The following is a 26635-nucleotide window of genomic DNA, read 5'->3' as shown; positions in this document are numbered from 1 at the left end:
TGAGACCGAAAAGCCGGACTTTGGTCCCACAAACAGAGTCTCATTTTTTTTTTTGGATGGTTCAGACATTCGGACCAATTATAAGAAAGTGTGACAGGATATGAGAGCCAGAAGAAGGAAAAACAATGCACCAAAACAAGATGAGACACGGGACCAGATGGGGACAGAAGGAGACCAGAAGTTTAATTGACATCTGGTCTGACAACTTTGTAAAGAGTCAACTAGAAAAAAAAAACATGGACAATGTGGACAATTTTCAGTTGTAGTTTCACTTTGGTGCTGCTGGTAGTAGTGTCATAATAATATGTTTCTTTGTTCGTTCTTTCCATAAACAGCTTGATTCAGACTTTTAGGTGTAAAGGCAGACTAAGATTTTGGATGGATTCTTGAAGAGATTATGGCCGTCTTTTTCGCTGCTACAATGAAAGGGACAGATTTTGCCGTACCGTTCAACGTACATCCATCCATTATACGTTGCCATCTCTGCCAGAGTTTCAGCCAGGGGAGTTTTGGATGAAGTATGAATTCAGTGTTCTTCTTGGGTTTTCTTGAGTTTTGTCTGGTTCCAAATGTGGCAACAATCCACTTGTTGAACCTCAGTCTGCCGTGTTTCATTTTTCATTCACCACACACACACACTTTGCACCTTCATCGCTCAGCAAAGTTGGTGGCACCATTCCATTTGCATGACTTAGACGGCAGAGCCTCCAAGTTACTGTACTTACTGTATTATTGGCCAGAAGTACTTGTTCTTGTTAATTTATTAATTAAAGAGTTCAGTGTGATCCAACAACGCGCACACAGCTGTTTAATATGTTTGACGAAGTACACTTGGCTTATATATTTTTATATTTTCCCATATGTTCTCAAGCAGTGGTTCTCAAACAGGGAGCCATGAGGCGAGTCCAGGGGTGCCTTAGGATTTTGTGACCAGCATACATTACACAACTCATCAAAAACTTTTTAACAATTAATCAATTAATCATCAACTTTTCTGATAACAGATTAACTGTTTTGTGTCATTTTTTTAACCAAAAAGAAAAAAAAAAGAAAAAATTCTGTAATTTCAGCTTCTTAAATGTGAATATTGCCTGGTCCTCTCAGACAGTAAACTGAATATCTTTGGGTTGTGGACAAAACCAGACGTTTGAGGACGTCATCTTCGACTTTGGGAAACACTGATCAATATTTTTCACTTTGTTTGACATTTTATGAACCAAATAACCAACCAATAAATTAAGAAAATATTCAACAGATTGATCAATAATGATGATAACTGTTACAGGAAACACTTGAAAAATAGGTCCAAACATGAAGCACACAGACGTTGTGTTTGGACCCATTTTCAACTGACAAATCTGTGACAGGATTAATTAATTAAGAAAAAGACCAATAGATTGATTCACAATAAAAATAATTGGTTGCATATCTAAAAGAGTTTCTTTTAAAAAAAAATCCTTCAAAGAGAAGCCCAGCTGTCATCATTTTGCAGTTGTTCGATGGTGATGTTGTCTTGACCCTTGGTGTGCCTTATGCAGAAACAGTATGAAAACCACTGTTCTAAACGTACGGGGAAAACGTTTTCCTGTTATATCCTGAGGAAAAGTCTGGACAGGCATTCCAGGGAATCCTGTTTCTTTGGATTAAACATGCTGCATGGTGCCAAACAGCTAAATTCAGTACAGAAAAGGGTTATGGGTATGTGACTAGAGGGGAGGCTTCAGACTGGCCTGTCCCGTTTGATATCAAGAGCTCCCTGATAGTTCGACATGAGGCAGCAGATGACCCACAGCTGATTGACTGAGCCCACCATGGACAGAGGAACAGGCCCGTCCCAAATGTGGTACTCCTTCACCCTGTGTATGACTTTCTCTGCTAAATTCAGGCAGGCAAAAGCCTGGAACCTCTGGGCGTCCTCCATGCTGGGGTGGGGAGGTTTCTTCAGTCGAGGGATGATGAGCGTTGCCCCCACCTCTGACAGCATCCCCGTAATCTGGAAACCCTTGTGGGTCACCACTCCGTCTCCGGGCTCCATCAGTTCCAAGATCTGTGATTTCTGAGTTAATTCTTCATCTGATATGGAGCCTGCGTACAGTTTAGACACGAATGTGATCACGCCACATGGAGCAACGCCAATCAGACCTTTAAAGCTGCTGTGGTTTTTACATTCGGAAACTTTCTCTGACCGCAGTGAGACGGAGGATGCCGTTTCACAGAGGATCTCGGTACTGTCGATGCTCACCCTCGCCTGAGGGCAGTAGAGCCTGAATTTGTCAGGCATTGTGGCCTGAACTTGCTCTCTCGTCATCCACAGCGGCAGTGAACCAAGAACCTGGTAAAGGTAGCTCGTCCACGTCAAGATGGTGCACCTAACTGTGGACAAGCTGACCTGAAAGATGGACGACAAAATTTTCTCTTGAAGCCCAGCTGCAATGCGACAGAGGAACATGAACAACTCATCGACGAGCGGAAGTTCTCGCTGAGTACCGGGTGTCACTGGTGCTGTTCGCTGGGCCTTGGACCAGTACACAAGCCTTGAATCAGAGGGGTAAACCGACTCCCAGAACACAGTAAAAACCTCTTTCGAGCTGAATCTTGTGTAGTACTGAAAGTCCTCGTCTGTGTTACAAAACTTGAAAATCAGTGGCTGCTCCTTCTTAGCTGTCAGCTGCTCGAGCTCAATTTTTAGTGTCAAAACTTGCAGCTCCAACTCTTCAATTCTGTGATTGGCACTCTCCAGTGTACCTTCAGGAGAACAAAGAGTACCCTGATGAGTATCACAGTCCATTTTCACTTCACAGTAATAACTGACTCTTACAAGGTGAAGAGTAATAAAATTAAATAAAGTTTACAATGAAATGTCTGTGGAGGTTCTAAGTCATTCAGGTCATGTTCATATCTTAGACTATTCAGAGGGTTTGTTAGAAAAAGACTTTAAGTTTTAATCCTCATCACAGTTGGGTACTGAACTCTGCACCGACAGAACTACTTTGGTACTACAGAGTGGGGATGTTCCTGTTTCCCTGTTGTTTAAACACAAATTTTAATTTAGACTAGTCGATGAGTAACAGTAAGAAAACACCGGCAAAGCAGCTATTAATTATTACAATTATAATATTAATTGATCATGTTAAACACTGTCTGAATAATACTATGTATTAAGAGCCATTTGAAGCTGTTAATCACAGTCTACATTCGCCAAATCGTGTTTGAAATGCTGCTGCAATGTGGTACTTTGCGCTGTGCAATACAAACACATTAACCTACAAAACATGACAACTCATAAAATGCGTCACTTTTTCAGACTGAAAAGGACCACAGTGTCTGTGGATAAACTACATTCTTTACCCAGAGCTGACATTAGCTGCCAGCCTGACAGACAGTGTGGCTAATGTTAGCAGTGCAGCTGCTGCTGCTCTGCTTGCAGATTAATGTCTGTATCTGTGCTGCATGTGGTCACATGTTGCTCCATCGAGGGGTTATATACAAGTTTATTATGTCGCAGCCTACATTCAACTTAATTTTCACCTTGTAGATTAAAACACTGCCAAACTGTGCTGGTTTTACAAGCTGTCATCTGTCCGACTGATACAAACATCCGGGGTTACGTGGACAATATGGGCACACGAGGCTACCTGTATAATGGCGCCGCAGCCCCAACTAGTGGCAGGCAGCTGCATAACACCTTAGAGGCAACAGTTAACTGGCATTGTACATGAATAAAATATTGATAAATAGTTTAACTGACTAGTATTTCTGGTGTCAACAAGCGAGACTGCTGATGTTTAATCGTTTAGTTGACTACTCGCACACATCCCTACTACGGAGAACCAAATTTTGATACCTGGGCGCCCAACTGGAGAAGCAAGTAACTGAAGAGTGAAGAGAGAAAGTGTGGTGAAACTTTAAAAAACACCAGATGACACTTGCTGCAATATTTATAATGTGAAATGCAAAGCTGGTGAGGGCAACATGTGTAATCAAACAAAATATAAAAGCTGAAGAGTGTACAGCTAATGTTAGCACCAGCGACAGTACATAAAGATGAACGTCACGTCTCCAACTGTACGAAAAATGGGACTACCTAAAGACTTGGTATTTAGCAACGATGAGTGTGGTTTTGCAGAACGTAGCAGTGCATGCTTCATCCAGCTCATGAATGAGCTCCATGACCTTTCAGGCTGTGCTCTAACACTACAAAAATTGGAGTGAGAATCAAAATAAAAGCTAATTTTATTTAGAAAGCTTAGAAAATTAGCCAGACTAGACTGAATAATACACACATACTAGGGCTGAACGATTTTAGGAAAAGATCTAATTGCGATTTTTCTGGCAGATATTGCGATTTCAATTCGATTCACGATTTTTTCTTCAAATCAAGCTTCAGTGCAATATTCACAATGGATAGTAACATTTACAATCATTATTAATTATTCAAACTAGGTATTTGTGAGGGCTTAAAGAAAAATAACATTAAGAGAAAAACTACTGACTATACTGAAGACAGTTCGCACACATCATCACATTAAATCCGTATAAATAAATAAATTAATAAACAAACACACACACACACACACACACAGGTCTGGTCCATTCATTAAGTTCCATATGACGTTCGCTGCATTGTTGGTTATGATGCACGTCAGAGGAGTGTAACTACGATGCGAGATAAATGTGTTAGCGAGCTATGTTGAGTCTAAATCCAGGGTTTTCAGTGTCACGAAAGTGGCTCTCTTTTAACCTGCTAGATCACCGTGGTAATTTATGCTAAACTCATGACCTGGTCGGGAGCAGGTTATGTTAAGAGTTTCAGATTAAATCGTCTGTAAAACGCGCCGTTCTTTAACTTATAAGTGTCCTAACAAGGTTGTTTATGAGCGATATAGCTTTTAAACTGAGGGAAGACATTAAAAATGAAAAGCTGCTGAGCTGTATGTTCGTAATATCACCGAACGAATCCATATAATGTAAAAAAGGAACAGCGGCACAAACGGTATACATCGCGCTGTCATGGTAACCTCCGTTTGGTGATGCAGAGTCATTTTTCCCGTTTGCTCCAGATCATATTAACACTTTAAATTGACATGGTATATAATCCACACACTAAAATAATGATGAAGCAACTACAGACACTTTGAATACTTTTTACTGTTATCTGTTTTGTCTTGGTGATATTGCAGCTCAGATCACTGATTAGAAAATTCATCATCATTTATCACGGAAAATCAAATCAAATCAGTAACACTCATTTTACGTTCGTTTAGCCAAAAACTTCAGTGATGTCCACGTCTCTGTCATCAAAGGACAGTGTCAGACAGACTTCATCATGTTTAAATCTGCTGTATGGAGTTTTATTGTTTAATGTGCAGTTTTCATGTTAGAATAAACGGCAGCATTAAGACCGCATTTAGTCCATCAGTCATTTTCTGACAGCATTCTTCTTCTCCTGCTTTATTTGCAGCAACAATGTTGCTTTTTGCCGTAATGTATTTAGTATACTTTCCACAGCTCATAATTATAACAACTTGATCTTAAGTGGCTCGCGATCACTTCATTTCATGCGGAAGAAGAGTCAAATGACGCAACAAACGCCCCTTTTATGTGAGCGCGCACAGAGTCTGAAGACGAAAGCCTGGATTAAGAAAGTGAGTTGATAACCACCGTCGTGATATCCGTTATCTCTGATTGAGGTTTTAGGCTTTGTCGATCCAGATCATACAAAGAAAGCCTGGCTGTGTTGAGCTTGCTTCTAGTACAGCCCTCAGGAGCACTGCAAAAAACCGCAGCTTTGGCGATCACGTGATCGCGTTGTCTGAAATTGCAATTTTGATCAGAAAACGATAAATCGTTCAGCCCTGACACATACAATATGATATCTGTTTAATTGATGTTTGTATGTAAATGATATTAGTCTACCTTATCAATAGATTTAGTTCAGAGGTGTAGTGAGAAGCAAATCCAAGAAAACTTTGTCTATCTACCTGTTTGAAACAAGGCAGAGTTTACTCACCTATTTTCAAATTAACTATCAGTCAATGAGAGGAAACATGCCTGTGTTTTTACCAGTACATCCCTGATTTTGGATTTATTTAAACGTTATGATGGTCAATTTGAGAGGTTATTGACAGTCAGGTGAAAGTCACTTAAGTCAGAAATCAGTGAAGTCTGATGTTGGTAAAGGGTACAGCTGTGCAAGGAGCCAAAAATCAGAAATGTACCATCATGAATTGATGATCATGACAGATAAAAAGTCATCTGTTTGAAGTTAGAGTCTGTAGGTTTAATTTTGGGATTAAGGCAAAAATTAGGTCACAGTTTTGCTAGCTGACAAGACTGCAGATGTTACTGAACAGTTCTGTGACTAAAATATCTGTCTCAGTAACAGACTCTCTTCTCCTCCATTAAACGTTCGTCACTTCACTGCATTATTATAAATCATGATGAAGTGTCTCTCCTCTTCATCTCCTCGATGTGTGTCAGTGTGCAGTTTGTTGTGGTCTACAACATCCTCACTGGTGTCAAGTGAGTGGCACTGATGTAAATTATCCTGCTTTCTTAATACAAAAACATGAAAATCGTGCACCGTTTAGTCATTATATAGACAGACCTGAAAAAAGGTGAGGATTTTTCCCCTCAGAGGACAATATTTCATTAAAGAAATAAATTATTATTAATAGTAATACTAAAGAAATAAAAAGATGAATATAAATAGTGACCTTTTCCTAAAATACTGCTGATTCTACGGTGTTGAAAACTTTAAATCTGAAGCTTGCAGTGCACCATAGAAGCTTCATTTGATGCACGTGAAATGAAGCCTTTAGTGCGTTTTGGCCTTAATGCAGGACGTTAGGCTCCACCCCGCAGCAAGTTTTTAAGAAGTACAAAATATCCTGGATAAGGGCGCTGCCATCTTGCGCTGGTGATGTCATTTGGAGCCAGAGCCTGTGCAGCAGTGACCAGTGTTGGAGCCGTGGTATTGAGCTCCTGCCCACACATACTATATCACCAAATAAATTAAAAGGAAACCGAACACTGACACTTGAACAAAATTTAGCATGTTAAGAACTACCTAAAATGACAGAAACCGTCTTTGTCATGTACTTTGATGTTTTAGTTTGGCCCATGAGATATCGAGGTGCGCTCGATCATAAAAGACTCATGGATCACACCAAGCACAGCCGCACACACAGACTCACCAAGTGAGGCTCAAGCAGGCGTTTTCATTTTGTGCTAAAGGCAAAAGCAAAAAGGCTCCAACTTATTTTACTTCTTTATCTAAAAAGCCAACTATTCAGTCAGATAGCAAATTATTATGAAAGTAATGCAATAGAATTTCGAGCAGTTTCAAGCCCTTTAAAAAAACATTAAAATTCAAGCATTTTCAAGGATTTCCAGCACCTGTACAACCCCTGTATTTTGTGTGGTGTGTAAGATGTTGTTAATAAATAACACAAAGTTTGGACTTATTTTTTACAGCTTGAGTTCCATTTTTGTTATTACAGAGAGGGTAAAGTATCTGTGTTGTATTGGTTCAAATTCAGTTCAGATGAGGATCAAAACTTTCAAGTCTCTTCACACTCCAAGTGCTACTACCAGTTAGTTACAATTTAAGACAATGCCACACATTGTTTCTGCAAAACAGAAAAAGCCCTTAGTCTAATAAGCCTTACTGTCATACTTACCAGCAGGACGATGGCAGGCATAGTCGTGATCTCTTGCCACTGGATCTGTAGGTGGCGGCTCCTCTGTGCTGTCCTCTGGGACAGCCACTTCCTCAGACTCATCAGAGACGGCAGCGTGAAGACGCTTTCTTGACCGATGGAACAATGACTCCCAAGCCCTTGAGTCTCCTAGAGGTGTAAAATATACATAAAATCACATGTATATAAAATTGTAAGCATCTAAAATATTAATAACCTAATATAACAAATTATTGTGATCTTCATTGTAAAACATAATGTGTACAAGGTTGAACACTGTCCTCTTACCATAACCCCAGTCATTCCAGAGGAATCTAGACGGCACTGCTCCTTGTATAAGCTGGATTTTCTTTTGGTCAGATATAAATGTATCCTCTGGGCCAAAGTGTTGATTACACACGTAGGAGCCCCCGAGGTAGTACCTGAAAGAAGACCCCTGATCTCTTTTAACTGCCCTCAACCAACGGGCGCACATTTCTGCGTCCGAAGGAAATTTGTGGAAAGTCAAATTGGGACATTTTAGTGTGGTATTTTTACAAAGGGGAACACTGCAGTAGCATCTTTTTTTTGATGGCAGGTCCATGATCGCTGGACGGGCTGCTGTTGAGAGATGGACACAAGGAGAAAGAAAAGAGTCAAATGAAATGGTTTAGCTTGAATTCACTGAGTGAGCATCAGGGTTAGAAATTAATATTTAAAGTGTGAAAATCTACCAGCCACTGACAGAAGTGTTCAAATTCACCAGCCACTGAATAGCAAATTATTATTTTGTGTCTGAAATCTACCAGCCACTTTCACATGCAAATATCTCCTCCCATTTAATTTTGTTTTTTTAAGTAAAGGACGCTACCCTCTCCCTTGTGCTAAAGAGGGTGTCTCCAATCAGAAGATGAAGTGAAGCCATCAGTCACAAAAAGAGATTCAGAAAAGATCATTTTGTCACAGGTGAATGCGCACTTTTATGTGTGTGCATGAAATTAAACTTGTGGTTTCCAGCAGCAACCTGTGTCACACATAATTTTAATACACAACAATGATTATCTAATCTGTCAGTAAAGGTTTAGTTACAACTCCGGACCAAAGTCCAGTGTTGAATTTGACTACTTTATATGGTTTTTTTTTGTTACAATCTCTAAAAGTTAATGACAATAGTCTCTGAGGTGTCAGGCATGACTGTTTGGTAAAAGAAAATGACTGACAAGCCTCACAGGTCTGGTAGGAGGGCCTCTTTACACAATTTTGCTAAGCATCCTGGGGAGTTGCATGCTGATCCCAAATATTGTGCTGATGCTGCCAAAACCTTCAGTTGGGAGCACCAGCGCTCCTGGTAGGGAAAGTTAGTCTGAAGCCTTGCATGCTAATTCTAAACAACAGTTTGAAACAGGTGAGTTATTATACATCAACATAAAAAAAACAAATCTTAAAAGTCTTTAAATCTGAAGTAAATTTTCTACAACTCGTGGTACAGGGAGCCATGCAGCAACAGTGCTAACTGCTAAAGTTGCTGCTAGCTAGGCTGCCAGCTAGCCTACTTTCCCAACAATTTAAGTGGGCCTGGGTGATATTATGGATCAAGCAGGTCCTGACTGACAACAAGTTGTGTACTCCAAAGGATGGAAGTGGTTAGGGTGATAAAATAAGTTTGCTGTATTAGTGCTTCGGCATAAACAAAATCACAATATTTTTTGAACAAATAATCATCAGTAATGTGGATATAATGACTAAGTGGGTAAAGAAAAATAACAGAATATTCAGAACAGTCTATTAAGTTCAGAAAATGATGCCACTTTACTGTAATGCAGCCTTTAAAAACCAGGAAAGACAACAGCTATCAGTGTTTCCTCTAGGATTTTTTTCAGCAGCGGGGGCAGGCGTTCTTCTTAGAGAAATATTTCAATAAACTCATCTGAAAAATTCAGTCAGTTGTTACATAATGGCGTGTAGATATTAACGTTAGCCTAATACTATCAATTAGTTTACTCACGTTAGCGACACTGAGTTGGCACTGGGCCAAATTAACTTAAACTACCGATAAGTTACGTAACGTTAGCTGGTCATCAACATATTGTGAACGTCTGTTTAACTTGTAAAATCTATGTCGAGTTATCTCAAGCTAATAACTTACGTCTACCTCTTCTCCGGCTGGTAATTCACTGCTTTATTGTTTATTTGTAATTCGGGAATTCGATCCTCTGACTCTGCCCTGTCGCCTAGGTGCTTGACGCGCTTGACGACCGCGCCCCCCAAACAACGCTAGCATCATGCAAATGAGCATGCGCAAGTATATTTCCATACTGAGCAAGATAGTTATCTGCAGTTTATCTTAGTGCTTGAAAGTACCCGACAGGAGTCTGTTTTGAAGGTGGAGAGATGCGGCGGTGGTGTATTTGCGTCAACAATAATAATAAAAAAAAAAAGAAATTTGAAGGAGTGGCGGCTAGGATTTAGGAGTGGCCAGCCGCCACTCCTAAATGAATGTAGAGGAAACACTGGCTATGCAATATCATGATGTAAGGACAACTAAAGTCTAAGAAATACATATATACAATACAATATTGATATACTGCCCAGCCCTACATCTCAGACATTTCAAGCATCATCAGACTTACAAAGGTTCTGTGCTGTTGCAGAATCAGGATCTGTTCCTTCATCCTCTCCACCAGTAGGGGCCATTTGATTTTGCTGTTTAGGAGGCGTGCTGAAGTGGTCTGGGACTTGGAAGGTCTTCCCCTCATTCCAGGCGAATCGTGTCGGACCAGCTTCTTTACCATTTGGGAAATGCCAACTGCAAACTCGAGAGTTGCAGTTTGGGATGTAGTTTTCACGTCTGTAAAATAAGAAATACATTACTTCAACACATCCAGGACACTTGAATCAGTCATTACACAGACCAGGGGCGTCCAATACGAGGGTAATTCAAAAAGTTCTGAGACAAATTGAAAAAAAACTTTATTTATGAAAGATACAAAATTATTTTTCAACATAAGATCCACCTAACTCAATACACTTCTGCAAGCGATGTTTCCACCGAGAAATTCCTTCTTGATAGAATTCTGGAGCTTGTCTAGTCAACCAGGTCACAACCTCCCTCTTCGCTTCAAGTATGGACTGAAATCTTGTTCCTTTCAAATGTTCCTTCAACTTTGGAAATACGGCTCGAGAAGGTGAAGAGTCTCCATAAACATTTTGCAAAGCTTCAATGATTTCTGTAGGTTTCCATTGAAGTTTTGTTAGAAATTTGATGTTTGCTCGAACTTCAAATTGGCTCATTTTGGACGGTCAAAAAAGTTGGTTTTGTAATATGTAACCTGGAACATTGAATAACAAAGTTAGAATGCTGTAACTTGTCAAATTTGTTTAGAAGTCATCAGTGGTACGATTCAAGGTCATTTTGTTACACTATTTTGACTCAGTTTGAATTTATGTCATTTGTCTTAGAACTTTTTGAATGCCCCTCATATAAACTTGAGTTGGTTTTTTTTTTGAGCAATTTTAAAAAAAATATCCTGCTGATGAAGAACAGATCAACAGATAGAAACAGAGGGATGCAGGTGGGTGGGGTGAGCCAGTGTGTGTGTGGCAAGAAGCAAAAGGTGTAGTTTGTGACTAACCACTAAAAAAAAGGTGGAGACATAAAATTAAAATGGTCAATCAGCTTTGCAGATGTGACTCGTGGGATCACGGATTACTGTAGAAAGTGAGTTTGCGAGGAGGAAAATCATGATGCCAGGTGAAAGTGTAACATTAAACATTTCATTACTACAGCAGTTAGACAGTAATAATGCATGTTACATACAAGACACATTTGTCAGGTCTGAAAGTAGTGCAGCAGGGTCACATTTTACTGATTGTGAACTATGTAAATTAAAGAAAAGGCTTTTATATTATATTTATGTTCAACTACACTGCAAGACGACTCTGAACTGTAAATGAAAACTAGAGCTGAAAACAAAGTTAACTTTTATTTGATTTGATTTTAAAAGTCTTTGCTGTTTAACTGTAAATTAACGTTAGCTTTTATGTTTCACTTCATTTTATGTCAAACAGGGCACTTTTACTTTAAAAAAAAATATGTTGGTAAAGGGATAATTGTCATTTTCTTCAGTAATAATTATTAGAACCCTTAAAATATGTTGCTTGTAAAAAATGTTTGCTTGACCCAAGAGAAGTCTCAGTATACATGCACATGTGGCAGTGGTTAATTCTGTGTTGTGTTTAAACGCCCACTGCAAGATAGCAGTGCTGTTGTCTATCACGCCTGTTCTGATTGCATAAATAAGTAAACTTTGGTGAGTTTTTTATACAATGACGGCTTTCTTAAAATTTGATTTCAAAGAAGAGCAATGCATCATCTTGCTTTAAGTATCACAATACACTGAACCATAACCCCTGCAAAAAATATTGCATCTATCACAGGACTTTTGCTGGGCCTTGTGTCAAGAGGACAGGCAGAGCTGAGACACACAGCTGCACACACAGACAGCTGCCGAGAGACAAGGAGCTCTGGAGAAGAGGGACTGGGGGAGACAGGAGGTTCTGGAGGAGTCACACAGGATTCTGCTCTGAAGCAGACCTGTTTACAGGCAGGAGGAGAAGTCAGAGTTTACATTGCAAACTTCTGGGATTAAAAACTGTGTTCTGCTTCTCATTTCTTAACCTGACGACTTCGCTAAAGTACCTCATTATAATGCTGTTTTCGCTCACATTTTTCCTTTTCAAAAAACTGTGATTTGGATAATGCATTTGACCATATTGCAATTTTGATCTTACTGCAATTTACTGTGGAGTCCTGTTTACTCTTTACCATAAGAAAGCCTGTCTGCTAACACTGACTGCTGACTAGAGGCGAAAAGCACTTTAAAGTAATTTAAAGTACATATCTGCCTCATGAACACACAGAGAGGACTGAGGAAAAAGAAGAGAAGCTGGACAGAATTAATTAGGGGAGGGCAATACCATAATATTTCAATCTAATACCATGTCATTTAGGGGCAGATGCTTTATATTCTTAAATAAGCCATATGTATTTTCATGTAGGGGAGAACAGTGTGCCATTATTTATGAGGTGAATGCATCATCAGTAAACTAAATCTGCCTAAATATGGGAATCCTTTCACACTTACACTAAAATATTATTAATGTATTATTATAACGTCATATTCAGACATTTACATACCTTTCTACCACACACGCTTTCATTTACAGCTGTGAAATATCTCCATGCGAAGCTCATGCAAGCTGATCATGTTTAGACACAGAGCTGCTCAGATCGTCCCCAATAACTCAAACCGATTCCAGCAAGTAACCACTATCGTGTACGACTTCTCGCGATTATAACAAACCAAATGTCAGAAAGATCGTTCAAAATCTAGTGAGTTAGAGTTGATGCTCATTGTATTGTTTACAAGCGGATGTTGGTCTCCCTAATACGGCAGGGCCATGCAGCAGCGGCTGATGACGCATGTCTGAATCTACCATCAAAATGACAACACAAGTCGTTCTGTGCTAACAGCAGAGCCAAACGTTGTTTCACCTCGTAGTTTCTCTCTTCCACTATCGTAAAATCGTCCGCAGCTGCACAACATTGTGGTTTGTCATTTGTTAACCAGTTTCTATGCTAACAACTATGTTAACATTGTATACGCGTGTTTATAGTAGCTAGCATATCGGTAAGTTAGCTTAATGCTAAATGCCTTGTGAGTCAGAAAACCAGAAACTGTTCAGAAGTTTCCTCAAGAGTTGTAACTTACCTGATCAACTGCAGCCACCTCTTCTTTTCGTTCTCGTCGCAGGGAAAACGGTAGAACGACAACTGGAAGTACTGTTTAGTCTCAGACCTGTTTAAACAGTATGGAACACAGCACTGCGGCATGATGAAAAACAAGAACCTCAGGCGGCTGGACCCGGAAATGGTTTGACCGCGGGATTGAAACGTCACGACTAACGTCAGCCGACGTTATGGTCGCGCGTTTATGGCATGTGAGCTTGATTTTCATCAGAGTATATTCATAATTATTAACTAAGTACTGTATCAACCGTAGGTTAATTATAACTAGCAGTGGCGTTGATAAATGAATCGTTTATAAAGATGCTGTGGTAGCAGCACTTGGTTTACATATCCTCTTCCTCCTCCTCCTTTTCTTCTATTCCAGCAGAGTTTTTCTTCTTCTTCTTTCGACTCGGCAGACTCGACGCTACAGTGGCGCATTGCTGCCCTCTACCGTTTGTTTTTTAAAGTTCATTGACAGTTGTTTATATTCTCTCATACTATCTAATGCTGTGCAGATATTTCAACAGTTTCTTCATATTAGTCCAGATGTTCAGGCTGAGTAAAGTGCGCACAGTAAAAATCACTTCTTCTTCTGCTGCTGCTTGGGAACTTATGCCGGTTGGCAAACAACTTTATGGTGCATTACCGCCACCAACTGGTATGGAGTGTGAATCTGGACTCTAATTTAGATTTCAGAATCAGAAATACTTTGCTGATCCCCGGAAGTCAGGGATTGTTTGTGTTACAGTTGCTCCCATTCAAGAGTAGAAGTATATATGCAAACATATAGAAATATAAAAATGGAAACAGAATTTGTAAGTATGTAAAAAACATGTAAACAATCTTGTTTATTATACCACTATATACAATAATATGGAAAAGTAGAAATAAAAGATGTAACAATATGTAAACGACAAAATATACAACAGTGGTACACATAATATTCTAAGAACAACAATAATGCTGAGATGTGGGATAATAATTCTGATTTAAAACATGTAAAGTAGAAGAGAAAAAAGAAACAAAGTTATTTTTTATTGTTCAACTAGGCATGTACAACATTAAGACAGTTAACAGAGATTTATTATCCTTGAGGATGAAGTGAACAGACAGTACAAGTGATACAAAAAATAAAAAAAACAACTAAGCAAGTGTTTTAAAACATTCATTCATTTCCAACTAGTAGAGGTCTTTGGCACATTTGGAATGTATCAGTTTAAGAGACTTGACAAAAAGTTGAATTTCATTAGAGTAGCCATGAAGATGGGCGGGGATTTAAAGACATTTAGCCTTGTAAATAAAATAAAGCTCTTCTTCTTCTTTTTCTTCTTCTTGGAATTAAAAAATATACAGAAAAAATTTATTATTTTAAACCTAACCATGCCAAGGTAAATCTTACCTGCCATTATCCCCAAGAGACCTAACAATGAAAAGTCCTGGTGTTTTGATTTTGACTTATTGCAATTTCTATTTTTTTTCTAAATTCTCTAGATATTGGCATAATATTGTTATCGTGAATTCTTTGGTTCACAATAAGTGGGATCTGAAAATCTAATGTCACGACAGCCCTGGTACACACACAGTGACACTTTTAATGAGAGCTCTGCCCACCTGTGCAATTTTTCTTTTCTTTTTTAGGCATATTTTCCATTCCATTCTCACTTCAGACATTTTTTATTTTAAAAATTACTGCTAAATTCAAGTGTTTGTGCTACCAATAGCAGAGAAAGGCCACACCAAGTATCTTGTTATGAATTACAAATAAATTTGCTCATCAAATTTTATTAGTTGTTTAGAATAAAATGTGTGAGAAATGTATTTGATTGTCATTTGTAATTTGAAAATACAAAAATATATTCTGTACAATAATAACTGATGATAAATGATAATTATGACATTTTAGACATTTAGAAGCCTCAATATGGGTCTGAACTTAAAGGAGTAATATGTAAGAATTATAATTTAAAACATTCAAAAATGAAGTAGAATTGAATGTGAAGATGTTTATGTATTTTGTTGAGTTGAGAGGCCCGCCCAGTTTTTTATTACCACATTGTACCTCAGGATGCCATAGTGACTGTCTGGCATCAGGACAAAAACATTCAAGGAGTTTTCTTGCAGTGTTTGGCTCCTGGCACCTGAGGCTGACCCCGCCATCAGCCCCGTTCAGGCCTCAGGATGTGGGCGCTGACTCCTGTCTGACCACACTCTCACTCCTCTCACGCCTCTGCTGTTCTGATCGGATCAGCTGTAAATCATCTCAGAGATTGTGTTTGGTCCCCAGTCCGGCCATGTTCACTGGGAGGCTGCAGAGTTTACTCGCTAACAGCAGCTAGCAGCAGTTAGGGGCTATTCAGCCGATATGATGCCCCCTATTTGATGGGGGAATAAATTTGCCCGGTGGTAAATTCTTACCCACTCAGCAAAAATTGGTTGAAAAGACGTTGAAAAAATGGCTTTGCCAGTCATGTAAGAAAAGTTTGATTTTGGTTAAGTTGAAAGTGAAAGATGAATTGAAACCAGTTCAGGTGGACTAAACATAGTCCAAATTTCAACCTCTATATTTGGGATAAACAAAGGCCACAATGGACCAACCAGATGTAGCCCAAAAGAAAACGCTGAAAATGACGTCGGATGCTCGGTGGGTACATACTGCACCTTTAACTCTTCCAACATTACAAAAATGAGATCTGCTAATTTTCCACATCATAGATTTGAAGTGGCCAATCAGGACATCTTGGAGGTGGGATGCTGTGATTTCAGTAGTGCACGCTGGGTGATTTATCTACTTAAATACCAAAGCAGCTCCTGTCCTCAAGCTTCTAGACATGAGTTACATAAATAAAATATGGAATAAGAGACTGCTGGAGTTGTTGTGCCATTCTGTTTCTTTGTTTATACCAGAGGATACCATTTTATTTGGAAATAATATGACATATAATACATGGATTTTAGGTATTTCATACACACAAATACCAGCTCTTAAAATATATTTTTTTTGTCTAGCAATATACAAATTTCAAAATAAAGTAATTGCACTGTAAATAGATTTAATTGAAATAAACACATTTCAAATAAGAGAATAATATGACACATAATGATGTAGTAGTATGACTTATAATAATTGTATTTTAAGTATTTCAAATACACAAATCCAAGCTCTATATTGTTACAATTTACATCTTATTTTTTCTGCCAAGGAAAATACAAATGGCAAAATAAAGTACTTGTATTGTAAATACATTTAAGTGAAATTAAATTGAAAAAAAAAATCAATTTGAGACTAATATGACATACAATAAATGTATTTTATTGTATGAGAATAAAATACATTTATTCTCGTATAATAAATGACATTACATGAGAATAATGTATTATTTGAAATTAATATTACATACAATAAATGTGTTTTAAGTAATACAAATACATAAATACCTAGCTCTCTATGGTATTTTGTTACACACATCCTTTTTTAAGCCCAGCAAGTTACAAACTGCAAAATAAAGTAACTGTATTTTGAAATACTCTCTCTCTCTCTCTCTCTCTCTCTCTCTCTCTCTCTCTCTCTCTCTCTCTCTCTCTCTCTCTCGTCCTTGTCACAGGTCCTTGCAGATTCATAGAGTGATAATAATATAAATGGGGGACGTTAAGCTTTCAAAATAAAAGCAGCAAAAATATAAACTTTAAATATGCGTTGGAAATATCCGTTTTACCTCATCCATGAATGCGGGCTGAGCTCTCTCCATGTTTGTGTATTTCTCAGGACTGACAGAAGATAACCGGTTCACGGTGACGAGCTCACTGAGACGTTAACTCCTTCTAAAGTGATTTCAGCGGAGGAGAGTCCCCAAACTATCTGAGTGTGTGTGCGATCAGATCGGCCAGGACAAATGTTGTGTGTGATCGTGCACATTTTCTCCGCACCGTGTGAGAGCTCTTCCCTCCTGATGTTGACGTGAGGCTGCCTCCTCCCTGCAGACTTCCAGGACCAACCTGCGAACCACTGAAGCCGACAAGTTTGGAGAAAAATGTGCGGAGTTGAATCAGTGTGCAGAGACGACATGGAGCCCGGATCACTCACGGTACGCTCTTACTATCACCACGTCTATTATTATACTGTCAGCGATTCTATTTTGTAAATGCTATTTTATTTTGATCAGTTATCTACTGGAGAGGCTTGTTAATATGCGATATACTGCAGTGTTATTGGGGGAAAAAATCTTATGAATAGGGGTGACTGGGGACGGTTGTAACCCTTTTTGAATTTCTCTCAGCTACTCTTTGGATTAGATCAACCAAATCTTTATATATTAAACATTTGTCCGCTAATTACCCTTACATTTAAAGGTTAAAATATATAAGCTATCATTCATATTATTTATTTAATAGAAAGAAGTCTGATGTTGAATGAATTAATGAAATAATAGTTTATTTCAGATAAAAATGTATTATTTCACACAATAAAATTCACAGTTAGCAACCAAAAAACGCTTTTTTTCCCCTCTATCCTATAAAATGAATCAAGATACGATACCTCAGAATATCAGAAAAACTAAAAAAAAAAAACATTAAAAAAAAGAAAAAGAAAATTTCCTCTGAATTATTTATACGTATGAATCATTTTACATTGTAATCCTTCATTATTTTGCTCTTCAAGGCTTTTTTGAAACTCAACAGAAAGTTACACAATTTCGACTCATGACTCAGTCCTGAAACACATCTGTATTTCACACTGGTTCTCACTTGTCTCAAAGATGCACAACCCTCTTAAATGATAATTTCCTTCTTTTAATTAAAAAGAAAAAACTGAATTCAAACAGGAGGGATTTTATTTCAAACTCCAAACAGTATTTCCATTCATTTTAAATTAAAAAAAAAGTCTAAAAATGTTAAGGTGCAGGACTCTATAAACAACTGGTCGGTAGATTCGTGGTAATCAGCTTTATTTATTATTCTATTAGCTCTTTCTGAAGTTTAATCATAAGGTCTATATGTGTTTACTTATATTTAGATAATTTACCTTTGATGTATTCCATATGTGGCTTCCAACAAAGTTTATGATTTATGATCACTCCCAAGAATTTTGTTTCATATATTCCTTCAGTTTCAATTCTATTTAAATTCTGTTTTATTTCACAATTGTCCTTTGCATCACTGAACACCATAAATGTTTGTTTTACCATCATTTAGTGATAGCTCAGCTGAGCCTCTGGGGACAGTTGCAACATGTTGAAGGGGCAGTTGCAACATGTTAAAAATACATTATTTAACCAATCGGCTGAAGCTTTATGTCTCAGTAAGATAGTATTCTGAAAACATGCATCGTTTGTTTTTACAATAATATATCATTATTTATTTATGTATTTAGTAATGTTTATTAAATAACTGCTACAGAGTTTTGCTAGTTTATGCATAAATCACAGGCCTACCCTCAGTCAGTGTGGACATGTTTAAGATGCTGTTCAGTCTCTCTATATTTAAGTGTGAGACAAGAAGAGTGGAACAATTTGCAATACAACAAACTTATATTAACCATGCTTATTTTACACAACTGCAACCGAGTCTAGTTCAGTGGTTGCCAAACTAGGGGGCGGCCCCTCTTGGAGGGGGTTGGAGCCACTGGGGGTGCTGTGGATGACCACGGGAGAAATGTAGAGTGAAACAAAGTTGAATGAATATGATTTATGTTGGGAAATAAACAAACAAAAGTTTGCCAATGCTATTGCGCTAACTTTATTAAACTAAACTTTAGCGTGAATCATTTTTAATCAGTTGCTTCCCAAGTGATTATTAATTATTGATATTAATTGTGGGGTGGGGGGACGTGAACGTTTGTCGGCTTCTGAAGGGGGGCGGGCCAGAAAAAGCTTGGGAACCACTGGTTTAGTTTATATTGAATAATACTGTAACAACTTGTTGCAACTGTCCCTATCTGTCATGACAAAACATAATGTGCTAGCAAGACACATGCAAACCATTTCACTTGGAAGACACCAAAACAAGGACTCAAACTCTGTTTGAATTCATACAAATGGTCGGGACAGTTTGATAAAAATAAACTCATGAAAAAAAGAACTTTCAAACCCCCAAAACAAGTTTTTTTTTCAATATATACAGCAGCATAGGTCAAATGTGTCTTCTGTCTTTGTGGTGGGGGGAGAGGCTCTAACTGAGCATGTCAGAGTAAGTTATATCTCTGTAGCATAGATTGGATTAAAAAAAAAAGCATTGTTGCAACCGTCCCCAGTCTCCCCTAATTTGTGATTTTATGCTCCTTTTTTCTCACCTCTAATAATCAGCACCTTGTGTTTGTTCCTCCTGCAGTGGGTGGGCTCACCCTGCGGCCTACACGGACCGTATATCTTCTACAAGGCTTTTCGGTTCAACCTTGGCTGTCAGAAGCGGCTGCTGTCGCTGGGAGACTTCTTCTTGGTGCGCTGTCAGCCGGGGGAGCCGCTCTGCATCGCCGAGCTGCAGCTGCTGTGGGAGGACAGGACCAATCATCAGCTGCTGTCCAGCTCCAAACTTTATTTTCTACCAGAGGACACGCCACAGGGCCGGAGCGCCAGCCACGGCGAGGTAATTTAACCAACACACTCGTTCCTTGCTGCGTCCTGTTCAGCTGTTTTGGTCACAGCATGTGTTTCACATGCAACTATTCATATTACACCATGAAAATGTTCCAAAACCACGTTTCCCATGTGCAGAGAGCATGATTAACATGTGAAAATCACATGTGAAACACATGAACTTCACATGTGATTTTGCACATGTGAAGTTCATGTGTTTCACATGTGAATATCTACATGGGTTTCACACATCACATTATGAAAATGTTCCAAAATCACATTTCCCATGTGCAGAGAACATGTTTAACATGTGAAAAACACGTTTCACATGTTTCACATGTGATTTTGGAAATGTAAAATTCATGTGGTTGTGTAAGGGTATTATGTATTTTCAAAAAAAATGTAGGAATCATACAGATTTAATAGACGTCTTTTTTTTTACATAGTCCGTGTTTTTCTTCTCCCTGACACTCATCCATTGTTCTCTTAGCTCTTCGGTTGTTTTAACAGCGTACTTCTCTAATGCAGGACAAGGCTGTTTAACTTTATATCTTCAATAATAAACTAAACTTTAAAAATAACAATTTTATTTATTTTTCTTCACAGAAATAAATAAAATGCTGAATACAGGCATACTGTATATTTTTAAAGAAAAACTTTTCTTATACCCCTTAAAATCAAGAGACCATTGCGACTCTTTTGATGCTTTGGTGACCCGAACCCGTAATTTACACTGAGCGCGGCTGCGCCATGTAACGGCTGCACCGCGGTTTTGCTCCGTCATGCACGTGACTTTAATTTACACTAGCAGCGTTTCAGAAGCATTTCAGCAGCGGAGTGTTTCGCCTGTCTGATTATGTTAACTTGCTCTGATTTTGTTGATTAAGTCCTCTTTCCTTGCTCTTTGTGCTTCTACCATGGATAAGCAGGCTACGTAGTTAAATTGTTTATTTTCTGTCTGTCTTTATGATCGCGAGTCTGCATGGGGTCTTTTATTTTGAAAATCGACCAGATTCACCCCTGTTTTTCCCATGCCTGACTTCCTACCCGTTCGACCTGCTCTGTGCCAAGTGATGCACCGTCCGTCAAAAACAGACTTGCTGCATAGTCTCTGCGGAGCGGAGCGCCAAGCCGCTTCTGGGACGCTGCTGAGATGCGCCACGGCGCTCACAGTGTAAATTGCAGCATTGACTAGAATGGGAGTGCATTTCTCCGAGTAGCCGTTACGCGGTGCAGCCGCTCAGTGTAAATTAGACGTAAGTGGAGGTCAGGACCCCAGGTTGGCCTGTGCTTGGCGGTTGTCATCCAAGTGTCATATGCACCACACGTTTGAAATTTTCATTTAAGTTTAATACATTTGTTAATGAAGGTGCGTACACATTGGCGCGGGACCTGCCACATTTGGCAAATCAGTCCATCAGACAGTGAGAACTTTGAGTAAAATCCTGACTTTTTGCATGTATTTTTGTCAGGATTAAGAAACCCCTTGCTGCGTGTAAAATGAAGTTAAGTGAGATATTTGCATATCATCTAGGTCAGTGGTCCCCAAACTACCGGATAAGGCCCGCCTCCACATTTGGCCTGGCCCCCTGAACAATACCAGAGACGCGTTATGATTTTTTTTTCAGTCTGGCCACGCGATCGAGACTAATACACGCATAGAACGTGACATTCTATTCCACCCTTCTGCAGTCTGTGCCCCTATCTGAACCCCCCCACCCCACCCCCAGAAAAAAAATCCTAGACTCGGCCCTGTCAAATAGAACGCAATAATGGCGAAAAGGTTAGGTAAGAGAAAAATTGATTCAGAATGCAGGGTATTTAACCTGCAGTGGACAAACGATTATTTTTTTGTTCAATGCAAAGAAAAGGCTGTTTGTCTCATCTGTCAAGAGGCGGTGGCGGTATTCAAAGAATACAATCTGCGCCGACACTATGAATCCCGTCACAAAGACAAGTATGATAACTTGCAAGGCCAAATGCAAGCAGACAAACTCTCAAAGCTAAAAAGTGGACTGTTAGCTCAGCAGAATACATTTGTACGCCAAGCTCAGCTGAACCAGTCATTCATTCGGGCCAGCTTTCGGGTTGCTCACCTGATAGCAAGCAGCGGTAAACCTTTCACTGATGGAGAGTTTGTCAAGAAATGTTTGAATGCTGTCGCGGAGGAGGTGTGTCCCAAGAAGAAAGATGTCTTTAATGCCGTGAGTCTGTCGGCGAGTACAATCACCAAACGCATTGAAGAAATCGGGGGTAATGTATATGCCCAGCTGCAGCAGAAGACGAAAGAATTTGGCTTTTTTTCATTAGCACTGGATGAGAGCACGGACGTGCAGGACACAGCGCAGCTGCTCATCGTCACACTTTTTCTGTTACAAACTGACCCCGGCCCCCCATCAGAGAAGGGAAAAGTTATGTGGCCCTCACAGGAAAAAGTTTGGGGACCCCTGATCTATGAGAAGAGAAAGATTATAACAAGCATGAAGTATCTGGCGTTGAGCTTGGCTGATAATCATTGCCTAGAAATGTCAGAACTTTCAACTGAGTTTGGTCTGTGTATCCAGTGCTGCGTTCCATTAATCTCGAAAGTTGGAAGTCAGAGCTGGGGACGACGTCACAGCAGTTCCAGTTCTGGTCAAAAAGTTGGAAAGTCAAAAAAAAAAAAAAAACTAAACAAGTGGTTCCCAGTCCCTCCTTGTTCCAAGTGTGTAGGACAACTGCAAAAGTCACGAAAAACAAAAAAGCCCATATCTAGAGCCAGTGTCGGGCTACTGTAGAAACATGATGGGTCAACATGGCGGCCCACACGTAGATGTAAAGGACTCATTCAAATGTTACAAAAACAATTATTTTACACACTAATGACACACTGGACCTTTAATATTTAAATCATAGCTGGACATTTATGAACTAGCCACTAACTAAACTCTGTGAAATGTTCTGTCATGTTTTACAAAATAACTCTCCTGTTCAGTTACATTTGTTTTACGTGTTGTTGTTTCAAAGTCTTCTCTTCTGCTGGTTTGTTTGGCCCTGGAGCTAGGTGAGAGGTGTTACAGACTGTGGTTCCTGTTGGACTTTTTTAGAGGAAACTGACTCACAGATTGGAGATTTTGTTTTTAGCAATGATTCATATCACAGGCCGTAATATGTTCCGCTTTCTGCCTGCTGTGACACAATGGACTGATAAGATATTTCCCTTTAAGCATAACTAATGACACCATGAAACAAAATATGTAAAAAGCATTTTCCATTAAGAACAAGTACGCACCAAAAATTGATGTGATAACATATTCAAATGATTTTAGGTGCATTGATATTAGTGTTTGGCAGAGGTGGCAAAAGTACACACATTCTGTACTCAAGTAGAAGTACTGACACTTGTGTAAAAAAAAACTAGAAGTACTGATTCAACTTCTGTACTTCAGGAAAAGTGAAAAACTTCATGAGCGTCATTCTCAACTTATTTCATTTTTGTGTTGTTTTTTAATATTACATTGTTTTCATCTTGTTATGTTTTTATGCCATTTTTGTCTTGTGTCTTGTTACATCTCATTACGTCTTCTTACACCTTGTCACATCTCATTACACCTTTTAAGTTATTTTCATCTTGGTAACATCTGTTACGTGTGACCATTCTTTTTTTATCTTGTCATTTTTGTCTTCTTACGTCTTTTTACGTTGTTTTCATTGTGCATTGAAAGTAAAATAACAAGCCTGTTGTGAAAATGTAACGAGTAGAGAGTGCAGATATTTGTGTTAAAATGTAGTGAGTAAAGTTGGCAGTAAAAGAAACACTCTACTACTATACAAGTATAGTAATCTAAAAAATCTACTTAAGTATAGTAAGATAGTATTTGTACTTAGTTACCTCCCACCTCTGTTTGCCTGCTTACAGTGACGCAGCTGATTGTGTCTGTTCATGTTTTACTGGCACAGCTCAAAGTGTAGAAAAGACACTTCACTATAAATCTGAGAGTGCTGTGTTTAGTGTGTGTCTGTGACAGGATACACTAAGTGTGAGTGACAGCTGAAATGGGCAGGTTAGAGCTTGAAACGTGTTTGAGGGTTAAGACGTGATGCAAGCTGACAGGTTTAGTCACTTTCCACTTTTCTTTCTCTTATTCTACAGACCTGCAAACCTTTAAGAGGTGAAAAAGGCGAACCAATCCCCTGTAGAACCGTTTTGTGATTTTAACAAAGCACTCTGGTAAATCTTCTGTTCATATTTTCTGCAGACATTACTACTTTTACTTTCAAGGAAAAAGTACTAAGTAAGGTACTAAAGTAAAAAGTACAAAATAGATTACTACAATAAAAGTAATGTTACTTCACGTTACTTAGTACTTTTAAAATTTGTGCTTGTAATGAAATATTTTTTTACATTATGATATTAAAGCTTTTACTTAAGTAAAGGATCTGCAGGTCACAGAATCTGATGGGTCACTAAATACAGCGCAACATCATCACTAGCTTTGACTTATTTTGCTGAGTCACCAGTTAACACAGTCACTCATTAAACCAGAACACCGGTGGGTCTTGTTTCATTACGTTTTTATTTCCATCGTAACTTGCAACAGTGATGGATGTTAAAATGGGATGAGAATATGGATGCAGTGGGACTTAACCTTAACTCAGCAAGTTAATACACAAGACACTGAAGTTAACGTTAGCTGAAGTGCTAACAAGATGGCACGCTTTCCATTGTAAACAGGTTTGGAAAGATTTCATACGTTCTGTTAGGACACTTTTCAACTTGATTTGACAGGTTAATATTATTTTAGCAACAAGTTACCAGGACTGCTTAATGACCTGACAGTAAACGTTTCAAATCAATAGTCCAAGATTCGACTGAGATTCTTCTTGTCGAGGGTTTGGTTTTTTCTTCGTTGTCAGTCTGTGTATAAGAGTTACAGGATAAAACAGATAGAAGCTATAGAATTTTATAGAATTTTATGTTAGCTGGTGCACTTATTGAAAAATATCCTCTGGACCACATGCACTTTCTGGTTAAGTCATGACAGAGGGTGAAAGGAGTTGTTCATGAAAAAGTTTCAGCTCTTGTTTTTTTGTCTGTGTACACAGAGAAATGCAACAGCATGACAGACTGTAAACTTAACAGGTGACGTTTGCTTCTTTGCTTGTTGTTTGTGTTTGTTTTTGTCACAGACAGGGTCAGATTGGATCACAAAATAATCTCAGTATGAATTTTCTCACCAAATCGTGCAGCCCTGGACCTTACTTGAAAGAGACAGTTTGTTTAACTAGAAACAGCTGTTTATTTGCTCTCGCCAAACTTGCCAGAATTCTTTTGCATCATCGTCAGCTTAACTCAGACTTTACAGAAACTAAATAAAACGTTCCAAAAATGTCTTGGTTCATCCTTCAAGTGTCCCAACAATCACCAGCTCTGGTTTGGTCCAAATACATCCTTAATTCACGGTGTATAGGAGGACGGAGCATGCGGCAAAGGTGATGCTGGACAGCAGCTGCAACCTCGGGAGAGAAGCTCTGCACGTCCAATAACTGAACTATAGAAGGACGCACACGTTTAAGTTCTCAGACTGTGTGAAAATCTTTGATTCGAAAATGACAAATTTTGCCAAAAAGGACTATTTTGCAGATATGATTGTATTTGGAGCCAGTGTTTTTATACGTATGTAACTCATGAAAAATGAACAAACAGCATCAAGAGACTAACATGCAAGTCAGAATATTCTTAATTAGAGTGAAGACGTCTCAGAATTATATTTGGAGATCAGTATCTGATTGCATGCAGGCCTGCAGTGAGTGAGAAGTGCTGCTTCTTCACTGCTCTCTGTCTGTATGAATTGATTAATGATGCCTGTGCCTTAAAGGGAGCCAGTGGCATTTCTGAAGGTTACTGTGTCACACTGCTGCAGTCTCCAGATGAATTTCATTTTACAGCATCAGTGCCTGAACCAGCCTCCCTCTGCTATTAATATTAATATTAAGACAATATTATGCAGTACTCAGCGAGGTAATTTGGGATGTTGTAGCGCTGCCTATCAGGCAAAGTGCAGCTGTGAGCAGTGAAAGTGAAGCTGGTTTAAAAGGCTGGAGTCTCATTGTGTTTGTGATTACTGGGGAAAAAAAGGGTTAACATTCTTTATGGTTTAATTTGCCATTTATTTTCACCAATCATCATCATTACATTTCTCTTCAGCTACGTTTGGTACCACATTAATATATATATGAGTTCTGGAACGTGTGTAAAGGAAAAGCCGCAAATATTCACTATGGAGAAACTGGAACTGGACATGTTTTTTTTTTTATTATTTTGCTTGGAAAAATGGCTTAAACAATAAATCCATATACAGATACAATACAGAAAATAGTCCATTTTAATCAAGTAGTACAGCTAGTTTTGTTTGTACCAAGCAGGATCACAAATGTGTGCAAGATTTAGAGGGATCTATTAGCAGAATATGGTAAAAATGGAAAATAATGTTGTTGTATTGTTGTATTTTTATTTTGTTATTTTGTCACAGGTACTGAGAAGATTTGTCAATGTTGTTGATGTGTATGAATGCTGTGTGCACTTTTGTAAGGTCTTATTTTATGCTGTTTTGACT

General features: G+C 38.7%; 2 protein-coding genes across 3 annotated transcripts in view; one reads left to right on the top strand and one right to left on the bottom strand.

Moving 5' to 3' along the window:
• Nucleotides 1-1091: 1091 nt before the first annotated feature.
• On the bottom strand, nt 1092-13660 carry LOC146312472 (uncharacterized). Of its 2 annotated transcripts, none has more exons than XM_084741494.1 (5): nt 13451-13660; nt 10310-10527; nt 7989-8297; nt 7683-7850; nt 1092-2745 (listed from the first exon to the last, which is right to left on the bottom strand). In XM_084741494.1, the coding sequence occupies exons 1-5, from the start codon at nt 13570-13572 to the stop codon at nt 1721-1723; spliced, it is 1842 nt and encodes a 613-aa protein (XP_084597620.1). In that variant the 5' UTR covers nt 13573-13660; the 3' UTR covers nt 1092-1720. The 2 variants fall into 2 exon arrangements, with proteins under 2 accessions (XP_084597620.1, XP_084597619.1); XM_084741493.1 differs by having other exon boundaries at nt 7989-8300; nt 13451-13659.
• A 3658-nt stretch (nt 13661-17318) lies between these two features.
• Nucleotides 17319-26635, top strand: part of LOC146312469 (AT-rich interactive domain-containing protein 5B-like) — a 39213-nt gene continuing 29896 nt past the window's right edge. The window contains exons 1-2 of the mRNA XM_084740457.1: nt 17319-17552; nt 19795-20049. Of these exons, the coding sequence (XP_084596583.1) occupies nt 17499-17552; nt 19795-20049 (309 nt within the window). The 5' untranslated portion in view covers nt 17319-17498. The remainder of the gene's footprint in view (nt 17553-19794; nt 20050-26635) is intronic.

The sequence above is a fragment of the Lutjanus erythropterus genome, chromosome 17 (assembly GCF_056507025.1).
Source record: "Lutjanus erythropterus isolate fLutEry1 chromosome 17, fLutEry1.hap2, whole genome shotgun sequence".
Lineage (NCBI taxonomy): Eukaryota > Metazoa > Chordata > Actinopteri > Lutjaniformes > Lutjanidae > Lutjanus > Lutjanus erythropterus.
The sequence above is the reverse complement of the archived record's forward strand: the minus strand, read 5'-3'. Positions and strand labels throughout refer to the sequence as shown.

Coding starts and splice junctions, on each gene's coding strand:
- LOC146312472 (XM_084741493.1), bottom strand. CDS start 13,572: ATGCCGCAGTGCTGTGTTCCATACTGTTTAAACAGGTCTGAGACTAAA. Junction 8,301..10,309: donor TGCAACAGCACAGAACCTTT/GTAAGTCTGATG, acceptor ATCTCTCAACAG/CAGCCCGTCCAGCGATCATG. Junction 2,746..7,682: donor TGCCTGCCATCGTCCTGCTG/GTAAGTATGACA, acceptor GTTCTCCTGAAG/GTACACTGGAGAGTGCCAAT.